This window comes from Dermacentor silvarum, chromosome 2 (assembly GCF_013339745.2).
Source record: "Dermacentor silvarum isolate Dsil-2018 chromosome 2, BIME_Dsil_1.4, whole genome shotgun sequence".
NCBI classification, from domain to species: domain Eukaryota; kingdom Metazoa; phylum Arthropoda; class Arachnida; order Ixodida; family Ixodidae; genus Dermacentor; species Dermacentor silvarum.
In genome coordinates this window covers 220,704,108-220,715,003 of record NC_051155.1, presented here as the reverse complement: position 1 = coordinate 220,715,003, position 10,896 = coordinate 220,704,108, and the positions used below count along the sequence as shown (strand labels likewise).

The 10,896-nt window shown below is 45.5% G+C and overlaps 1 protein-coding gene across 3 annotated transcripts in view; it reads right to left on the bottom strand.

Moving 5' to 3' along the window:
• Positions 1-421: 421 nt before the first annotated feature.
• The window catches only part of LOC119442692 (neurotrimin), a 242,401-nt gene continuing 231,926 nt past the window's right edge, over positions 422-10,896 (bottom strand). For 2 of the 3 annotated variants that reach the window (XM_049662319.1, XM_037707661.2), the window contains exons 8-10: positions 9,866-9,934; positions 8,745-8,828; positions 422-3,018 (exon numbers count right to left, since the gene is read on the bottom strand). In XM_049662319.1, coding sequence (XP_049518276.1) covers positions 2,897-3,018; positions 8,745-8,828; positions 9,866-9,934 — 275 coding nt within the window. In that variant the 3' untranslated portion in view covers positions 422-2,896. The remainder of the gene's footprint in view (positions 3,019-8,744; positions 8,829-9,865; positions 9,935-10,896) is intronic. The other variant, XM_049662320.1, reaches the window with a different exon arrangement.

The window sequence follows — 10,896 nt, the reverse complement described above, 5'->3', positions numbered from 1 at the left end:
AGCACTACTCCACTGTTTAAGTAGCTATTCACAAAGCTTTGTTAATACCTCTAGATCTTAGGAAAATCAATAGTGCTTTCGCAGTGCAAACGCGCGAATAGCGCTACCCGACTAGCCAAGAATGCCCCGCCGCTATAAACTCGAGTCTCCCTGCACCAGGTTAACCAGGCGCAACCTGGTTAACGTTCCCGCCTTTTATTTTATTTCTATCTCTCTCTCTTTCTCGCTGCAAGCATAGCTAGGCCTTTAGAGATTGCACCTCTGGCAATTAGTAGCAGCAGTCACACGCAAGCCCACTGCACTACCTTCCGAAGAGAGAGGTACGTAACGTACCCGATGACTTGCAACATTTTCCTCGCTGTGTATGGTGTTGATCGTGAAGATGTTTTGTGTTCGTTGAATGACGTAGACACGGGGTTGGTGAGCTCCACGTACTGTACAACTTTATTTCTTCGAAAGCTCGTTTTTGTCACCCAAGCAGTACATACAGAGAAGCTGTTTGCCAGTAAGTCGAGTGAGCAGGCAAAAAGAGAAAGAAAAAAAAAAGTGACACAGCACAAGAAAGTGATTTGTAATGAAAAGAGGGTGCGGTATAATTAAGGTAAGTGTACTCTTTTATAACACTGACAGCGTTGACCACGCGACAGTATTTGTCACGAGAAAATTTTGTCGCAACAAAACATATGTAACCTCGATAGTGAGAAAGAAATCAACTTCACTACGTACATATATACAAAAGCACGCAATATACTCGCGGCTCACTGAACGAATGAAAACTAAGCAGTAGTTATAGCAGTAATAAGAGTCATCTTTTGTCGTTTAACAGCGAAAAAAAAAATGTATCTACAACAAAATACAAGTGCAGTGGCCTCAAACCCGGCATCATATGCAAGGTTAATGCTTTTAGCTTCAGAGAGCCCGCTGAGCAGTCAATTCTTTAACACCGCATTTCAAAGTTGATCGCACCGTATACAGTATTAGCAACGCACGACGTAGACATTTACAACTGCCCGCGATGACGTAATCCAGTCATGCAATGGCGTAATTTAGCAGCACGCAGAAGCCCAGGCTCGCTGAAGCTAAAATGCATCGTACGTCTGCCGTTCTACAGAAATGCTACGTGGCCCTTCACTAGTGCGTTTAAAAGTACCACTGCGTTGTAGCGTTCCGTTTAGCCGAGACCATCAAAGGCGAGGACGCCAGAAGTCTCGCCTCCATCGAGTCACAAAAAAAGAACTGTTCGCACGATGTGTCGTAACCAAAATAGTGCATTCAACTCGTGTGGCCTTCTATACAACTACACAAAAGAAAACACCAACCCATCAGAGCGGTTAAAGCGAAGCTGCTGCCACAGCCTTCGGAGGAGATACAGTGTTTGTCAAAATTTCCGGAGCCGCTCGGCGACTAAGGAGACCTGCTGCACGACCCCAGAGCAGAGCTTCTGTGGTACGCCTCGCGATGCGAAACTCGGAAAAGTGAGGAACACTGCCTCTTTAAATCTTTCGTCCTTTGAAACGAAAACAGTCCCACAAAGGTCCCTGCAGTGTGCGAGGAGGCTGGCCATGGATGCAGCGGATTCTGAACTTTTGACAAAGACTGCTCGTGCTTACAGAGCGCAAGAAGCCCATTTCTACCCGCTTTCATGACAAAACACACGGTCCCACGAAACTCGAGAGCTGCTGTGGTAAGATGTTTACTCTAGATAGTTACCCGTATGTCTAGAAAGCATAGGTCACACGCCTGTCGAACTTTATTGATATAAAGCGGACTGAGATCAGGGGACAGGAAAGAGGATATGTTGATAAAAGGACGTTTGAAGTTTAAACTTGATGAACCTCGTGCGTCCTAATTATCAACGTCGCTTTAACGCAACGCAACGTAACAGCGATAACGTCAATGTTTCAGTATTAAATTTTTAATTTTTTTTTGCTAATTTCTGCATCCTCCATCAGGAGGGTCTAAAAATTATAACATTCGGGCTCCAACTATCAGTTCTTGGTGAGAAAAATTGGGCCACTTTGGGTCATTCTTTATGCTTTTTTTATATTATCGCCACATTATGAATACGTCAAAGTAGATAAAAGTATATGTAAGAATCAAACATACAGCTTTAGTCACCTTCTCTAGACAGCGATAGTAAAGCTGTAGTTTCACTCTGATATTTTGTTTCCAGCACCGATGGTTTCTGACTCCTACCGCTCTAAGATAAAGAAGCAGCAGCAGCAGCTCTCGAGTTGGCGCACTTTGCAACTTGCTAAACTGTGACAACATTCTGTTAAGCGTTCACCATTCTCAAGAAATTCAGCTACAACTTGCTTTGTTCTTTTCCTTTGAGTTGGCATCTGTTGGCACATCGTTTCCTTTTCTTTTCTTTTTTTTTTTTTCGACAGAAACAGGGAGCAAGTAGGGGTAGGAGGAGCAGGATAAGTTGGGAGTCGGTGGCTCAGGTGTGCCCGCAGGTTACCCGAGCAGATGTCGTCGGTGGCTGCTTCGGTGGTTTGGCGCTAGAGCTGTTACCCTTACAACCACTGCGGAGCGGCCCGAAGCATGTTCCCACGACGGTTGTTAGGATCTGAGGAGCACCGAAGCACCGTTGTCGCCTTGCACTGAGCGTCCATCAGTTCTTTCGCGAGAGGTCACCCGTTTAACGGTGATAGTTCGTGACACTTTTTTTTTCTTTTCATCACTTTTTCTTTCCGCTTCCGGCTCGAGTGAAGCAGATGGCGGGGACGAACGAACAGAAAAATGCGATTCTTAGCAACGCGTTTCATTATTCAGTTTCTCTTTTTTTTTACTTCTTTTTTTTTTCATTTTTCTCCACGTTGGCTGCGCGCAGGGTCTGGAAGCAGTACGCGCGTAGTTTCCCAATGGCAGCGGTCCTCGGTGGAAGCAGGGATCAGACGCCGCAGATGCGAAGCAGCAAAGCGCTAACTGCGGCCAGGACCACGACGGAAGACGCGGTGCGAGTCTGCGTAGCCAGGTTGTGACCGGACGACGGTCGCGTACTGTCCTTGTCTGCTGCGTGAACAGAGAAAAAAAGAAAATGGTTAGCGACAAGCTGTTGAACACAACTTTTGTCTCCTGATAGGAAGAATCAATGAAATGGCGTGCCATTAAAAAAACAAGAACGACAGAAATATCGTTTGCTTGAAACTGCGACGGAAACAACTTGCGATAGTGATGTCAGGTCTCTTTTGCACACGGTGACACTGGCGTATGTGCTCTTACGCATCAATCGGCTGTTCAAACGCACCTTCAATAACATGCGCGAAGTAAGGCGTTGATACTACACGGCTTAGTAAAGCCTCTGTGTTTGCTGTGGTGCGATATTACAGCGCCATTTGGACTGCATTCGGCGAACGACGGTGGTTGCTTCCGAGATTTCGATGCGGACCTCAGTGTATACGTCCATGTCGGGAGAACATATGACGCCCAGGAGGCTTCAGACAAGAGGCTTCACAAATCAGTTCAAATACAACGTGCTACTTGCTATCGCAAGCGAAAAGATGCCCTAATACGAAAAAAAGCCCCTTTTACCACTTAGAAAAGCTAACGTGTGGACAGAAAAAAAATTGATCTGATGTCAAGTAATTATCAAGAGAATGTGGTTTTAAAAAAATTCCCTCGCGTAACGTGCCGGTAGCGTAACACCTTATGCCGTAATATAAGAAAGAAATTTCGTTTTTAAGAGATCGAAGTTGGTGAAACCAACAATACACTCAAAATCGATAACTCAAAAAACGTCAAAGCCCTTAATTGGATGCCGAGTTTCAGAGAAGTGCACTTGAGCGCCTAACGATCCTCCGTAATCAGGGCGCGGATTCACAAATACATTTCTACGTTGAAATTTTTTTTGTAATAGCAGATGCCAGACAATCGCGATGTTCAACTAGGCTTGCTGCTGGGCTAGCTGGTTCATGGTATACAGTAACATTAAAGAAAGCGGAAAAAAAGGATACGCACAAGACTGTACAACACAAGCGCTCACTAACTACTATGGCGAAATTATGAAATGAGAATTCCAGGTATGCACATGCGCGACGCAAACGTCACAGAAGTGCTCAAAACGAAAATTTTCCGTCGGTTCTTTATCGCACGTAAGGACCTTGTCTGCTCAACGTCTCCAGCAACCTCGCTTATACCTTCCACAAGCCAACAGATGTGTCACTAACGCAATCGCCACCCCTCTGCTTGATAAAGAAAGCCTCCAAGAGCTTATGCGCCACAGTGACCCTGTTTCCACCTAGTATCGTTATCTCGCCAAACAATGGCACACACTTGTAGCTATCTCAGTGCGTGGGCAAATGCACATTTCTCCTCTTTTACAGTGACGAGGCGTGCTCTCGGGCCCGGTCGTTCACGCACCTCCCCGTCTGCCCCACGTAACCCCTCCCACAAGACTGGGGGGTATCTCGTACCACCCCGATCGCGCACTCCGCAAACGGCTTTTAGTGCTTCTTTCTGCAGCCTTGCATGATTTCCTTCCCTGGAATACGCGTGGAGGGTCGAGAAAGTTTATGTGGTGTGGAGAACATGACCGTCACGTTATGCCTGTTCTTCACCCTCTTAAAATTATGCGACAACTTGCGTATATAAGGTGCCACTTAAGGTTTGTTCCTGCGTGTTTTTATTTGCCATGTCGTCTTACTTTCAATTTCTGAAAAAGCGTTTTGGCTACTGCCACCAAAGTAAATTCATTGTACCCTGGGCCGGTATTTCGTAGCGATGCGTTATGCTTTATTCTATACTTATCATCCACCGCTTATCATCCACTTATCATCCAAGGGGGAGCGCTGCAAGACGTGACCAGGCCCATCGAGCGCTGCTAAGTTTTCTGAGGGACACTGACTTGGCCTCCCGTTTATAGACATTATCTGTATTTTCTTTTGTTCTGTCTGTGTCTCCGTCATTTCTTGATTTCTTCTTTTCTTTTCTCATATTTTCATTTCCTCTATTCCCTCCTCCTATAGGAGTAGGCAGGCGTTGTGCCCCTCTCGGTGGCAGTTGTCAGCTTGCTCCTTCCTTAATCCCTTTGTGTCCTTGTGTGTATATGTGTACAAATCAAATAATAATAATAATAATCCACCGCTCACAGCCGGCTGATCCCGTTGATAACGTGAGCGGACCGTCGCTCTGACCACTGACCAAGCGCGAAAAGCGCGAAAATAATTTGTAGGACGCTTAAGCTTTGCTTTTAAGAGTGGAACGCAGTAGCATTCAAAGATCGCTTACTGCTTCTCACGCTTCCCTACAACTGCAGCTTAAGCAACCGTAATGGTTACCGGGAAACACTGGCGGCGAACACTATGCACGAAGGCGAGCTTTCTGGTAGAAACGCGGCCTTTGCACAGCCGCGACAAAAAAAAATTGCATAATTTTCAGGCTTCTGTTTTTGTTTCGTACTTTTATTATTTCAGTCTGAGAAGATTTAACATAAAAGGCATGCGTTGTGGGTGTTTTGTTTCATGACATTTGTTTGTGGATTGTCATTCTCAAAATTCCGTGGAATAGCTTGCCAAGAATGCAAGACAAAGTATGAGCAACATTAATGATAGAATGGTGTGGCAATATAACCCGCATATACCGCATGTCATATAAGAAGGCGTGGAATATACATGTACCTAAATATATTCGGAGGGTTTACTTTGTTCCGGATGATTTTCTCCGCCACCCGCCGACATCGCACGCCGACGCCGGTTGCCGACGCCGGATATACTGCGACACTGGGCCCTTAACGCCGTTACGATAAAAGGCATTGGCATCGGAAAGGCATCGCTACAAAATACCGGCCCAGCCCTCCGCAACCTTTGCAACTAACTGCTAAAACTAGTTTCAGCGCAATGGTCACATGACTTTCGGACCGCTGACTTCAAACAAAATGACGCAATTAGTCTCTTACCTATCTTAAAGTGGGATGACCTGAAAGGTAGTAGTTCCTTATGCGCGCGAGTGCTGTACATCCAACACAAGTGGCTGTTGTGTTGTTCAGTCTTGTCAGTGTCCTTTTTTACGCCCTTTGAATTTTACTGTAAATTGTGATGTTGCATATATTATTAGTGAAGGAAACAGCACTTATGACAGCACTTATGAAGGAATGTCAATACGGCCCCAGTTCCTCACAGCTTGTTCATAAGACTGAGCTGCCACCCTTACTATAAGCCATTGTCCTCTCGGCTGTCCTTATTGCACAACTTTTCCTTTCTTTTTTTTTTAGTACGGTTTTTTTTTCAGTACGGGTTCTAAAGATGGACATTGGACGGCTAACGTTGCAAGCTAGGTCGTTCGCCGCAGAGTGCAATGATACACGTGACGCCATACATGACCATTCATGGCTGCGCCAAACAGAACATCGAAAAGACGGTCATGGAAACGAGGTTGCGATTAGGTTAACTGGGTGCGATTGACATTTCCTGAAAAGCATCGGACAGAACAGCTTCGTGGAAGCATAGCAGGCAATGAAACGCTTCACGACAACGCACTCAAAAAAAGCTCACTCACTTAATTTAGGGTTGCCAAAACAAGGAGCATCAAGATTTCGACACACGGGCATCAGTGTATTTCAATCTCGTCTAAACGCGCCGTCGTCGCAGCCGGTGATCGAACACACTGACTCCAATACTTTGTTCATTTGCGGGACACGACGTCTGAAAGCAGCCCAGACGCTGAGAGACGCTGTACTGCTGAGGGCTTCGGAATAAGCTTTCGATCACCGGAAGTCATTTATTATGTACGTACATCTCAATACACGAGTGTTTCTGCACTTCGTACACTATTAGAATGGAGCGCCGCGGCCTGGAATCGACCCCTGAACCTCGTATTTAGCAGTGGAACTCCGTGACCATAGAGCAACCCCGGAGGTCAAAAAAAAGTTGTCGCAGTTTCACCTGAAAGGCGAGGCATCAATTGCGATAGCAAATTTGTAGGGAGCTATACGGAGTAATGATACTAGCTTTATCAGCTGTATAAACTTGGGCATGCAGCAGCACCGGCAACACGCAGAACTGTTGTCGACGCCGTCGGCGTTTTGCCCGCGTTCGCTCAAAATGCGTGCGGCGTTGGTGACTGTTGCCGGAGCCTCTGCATATAAATAGGCACTTGGTGCCGCAGCTAAACGTCGCCTCCCGTCCCTCCCCCACGGCCTCTCGCGCGTCGGAAGAAGGCGCGTTTGCTGTACATATATGGTGATTGTAAAGGAGGAAAGAGGCACCTACTTCTGCAGCCCTTGGGAGCACGGCGCAGAACGCGCGTTTGTTCTTTGCCGTGCGTTCACTCACCCTGAAAGCGCGCACCCCTCGCCCCCTTTCACTCGCACATACAGCGTTCGGCGCGCGGCGACGATTTCATCTCCATTGACGTCATACGGAACCTCACGGCGACGGCGACGACGACGGCGACGCCGGCGGCAGAAATCTGCTTTTGAGTGTCCATATAATTGCTATTGCAATAAAACACGAAGGCTATGCACTCACTTTCAGTTAATTTGCAGAGGGCAGGGTAGATGAGTTTGAACGCCAAAAAAAAAAAAAAAAATTACGACACGAAGGCGTCAGCGGGACTCACTTTCCGTTAACTTGCAGAGGGCAGGGTAGAGGATGTCGAACGCCCCCCCCCCCCCAAAAAAAAAAAAAAAAAAATACGACACGAAGGCGTCAGCGTGTTTCACTCGTGTCGAAACGCGCCGGTTATCAAATGCGGTGATCGAACCCCTGACCTCGACAGCTCGAGAGCACGACGCCTCTTACTCACAGCATACTCTATGTGCTATGTAAGCGTAAGTTCTCATCTATCGCGCTTTTGCGCGATAGATGAGAGCGGCGGGAAGGAAAAGGGCTTGTGCGGGGGAAAGCCAGTGGATCCGCAACAGGGGGTAAAGGGCCTCTCCTTTTATACGAGCGGCCGTAAATGAGCGCACTATTGAGCGTATACAGCGACTACGGGTACGATGGGCGCCCATTCGGGCAAATTGCAGTGTCGGCCCGCTTGCCGAGTGATGCCGCCGCCGTCGCAGACAGCGACTACGACTAGTGACGAGTGACGAGGGGGGCTATATTCCTATATACACGGGTCGGCCATTTATTCCGAAGAGGAGACACGCCGCTCGGTCGCATGTAAATGCGCCCGCGAGGCCTTGGCCGAGCTCTGGCGCATTGTGCGGAGAGCGCACACAGCCATAAGACGTCGTCCCCTTCCCGTCGCGGCTTCATAAAACACGTATATGCGCCAGCCATGACGGCTGTGTCGAAGGACCGGTGCTGGTGCTCTAAATATAGTACATGCTCGAATCTTCGAAGGCTCAGAGAAACCGAGCGAAAAAAAAAAATGCGCGATAGTAAAAAAAAAGAGGAAGATATAGAACAGACAGGCTGTGAATGTATTGTTCTTACGTTCCGCGATTTCAGCGCGATTTTATCAGGCGTATTTCGCGGTGGCTAATAACTTTCACCCGTCACTCGAGGCCCCTGTTTACTGTATTCTCCCGGTTTCTTTTTCTTCCTTCGTTTATAAAAAATGATTTTTAATGATTCTTGGGAAGTACTCGAATAAATGAAGCCCGGTAAGCTATAACAGTCGAATACCGAGGCGGGCAAGACATAATTCGTCGCTTAATACTAGAAAAAAATTTATTGTTGTGCCTGCAGCGTGACGTATCACAATGTTTTAAAGGACTCGGATGCCACTAATAACTTAAGATGGGAGAGAAAAAAAACAACTGCCAACAAAAAGTTAATCTGCAGAAAACTCACCTGATCTCTCGTAGTCCTGGTTGAAGTTCGGAGGAGGGTAACCCTGAGTGCCTTCTTCTTCAGTTGAATACTCTCCTCTGCGCCCTAGAGCAATATTAAGAAAGTGATATTTCATAATACATTCGCGTGCTCTGTGCGCAACCCGATCCCCCTAATGTGTGCTACCTGCTATGCCGTATGTGATACTAGCTGACGTTTGTAAGACAACTACTCTTATTATAATAAAGAAAAATGTTCGACGAAATTCAAAAGTTCCTGTGGCAGACGTTTATTTTGTCTTCTTGACAACTTGTTGGCTAAGCGATTTCCGAGCGTGACGATGATTCTCTTTGCCTACAGTTTTGCGACTTTCTTGCAAATAAAAAACTAAAAAAAAAAGGTTATTTATTAGTTGAATAGATGGAGGTGATGGAAGAAAATTCCGGCGAGTTTCTATTTATTTATTTATTTATTTATTTATTTATTATTTATTATTTATTATTTATTTATTTATTTATTTATTTATTTATTTATTTATTTATTGAAACATGTCCGTGTTCCACCGCTCATGGTTACGTAATGTGTGATTGCCGTTTTTGTAACCATGTATGTGTACGACAGCATAGTAAATTTTGTATGATGTACATTGTGATGGTTACGTTTCATGATGATGTTGAATGTTTTGAGTACTTTAACTGCTTATTACTGTGAAGTACATGATTACGTTTATTTAATGACTCAAAGCTCCCGCATTTATGTTTTTGTGTTTGTTTACACCTACCCCATCTATTTTATTTTTCTATTTTAGGAGTGCATTGTAAATCTTTTTTTTTTTTCACATTCCTGTATGTCTTTCTGTATCCAGGAGGAGGAGAGGGCTAGTCCAACCGTTTTCCACAGTTTTTACCTCCTCCATCAACGATGTAAGTCAGTGATGGGTCATTCAATGATGGCCGATGTAAATCAGGGATTTTTATTGGCAAAGTTCTTCGCTTTTATGTATAAGCGCACTCTGCAATCGCAAGTGACATCTCCTAAAGAAAAGTGATCTTACCACGGTCAGGAAACTTAGTGTCGCGCTGAAGTAGTAAAAATTAGATGCGGAAAGAAAGCACTCCGAGAAAAGTTTTCGGTATACGCACCTTCTTTGAGCAGAGCGTTGGAAGCGTGAGTTCCCAAGTGGTGCCGAGGCCCATTGGATTGCTGCGTTGCTGAAAAAATACGAAGAAGCGCATATATCTATGTATAAAAGTCCTCCCGAGTTGGGTTATTGTGAGTTTCTCGTAGCTTAAAGTTCACAACGCGGAGGTCATTTGGCAAAATAAAGTTTGAGCACCAACTCATCGAGCAGGCACGTGAAATTGATGCCTGTAAAATTGTGATTTTATTTCACCATCGAGATGGACAACCTTGCGCTCTGCTCGGAAAAGATCCACTCAGCTAATGCGCTCTTTCCTTTGATTTCTTGTGCTTTTTTAAATTTTTTTTAGAGTACATCGTCACCCAGTGTCCACGTTGCAGAACGACTGCTTTGTATCAAATTAGTTATTGATGAAATTTAGTCGTTGAGCCGTATACAACTACATCCCCGAGCACTCGGTGACGCTGCTTTAAAAAGCTTCGATCGACCATTGACGAAGAGTAAGATTGATGTGGTCGCTTCCCCACCGGACATTATTCTTTTTTTTTTTCGCGTTTCACAAGCGGGTAGCGTTTCCGTTGCCAAGATAGCGTGGACAAGAAGAAAGGCGACGTCTTTTTTCACGAATTCGCTAGTTCAGATAATTTGCGAGTCCATTATCCCAAATGGCGGCTGTCCTTAAAAGTATATGCCAAGCGAGAGTACGCATACGCGTTCGGGTTTTGATGCATTGGTTTCAAACCCCTGTCTTGGCGGTTATATTTAAAATATTTTGCTGTTGTCTGCGCAAAACGTTGTCGTTGGACACTGCAGAGAGGAACTAAAGGAAATGTAGGGAGCTTAACTAGACAAATATGGCTTTCCAGACTGTTGGAAGGGGGTAGTAAATTCACTTTAGAGCTACCACAAGGCTTCTCCCGCATCGATGCAACATTATTGCGTCGCTTGTGGTTGGGTGTAGCAAAGGTTGATTAGTTTCTCGTCGGGATGGGTGGCACATTTGCACGCGACACTTACGGTTATGAGCATAGT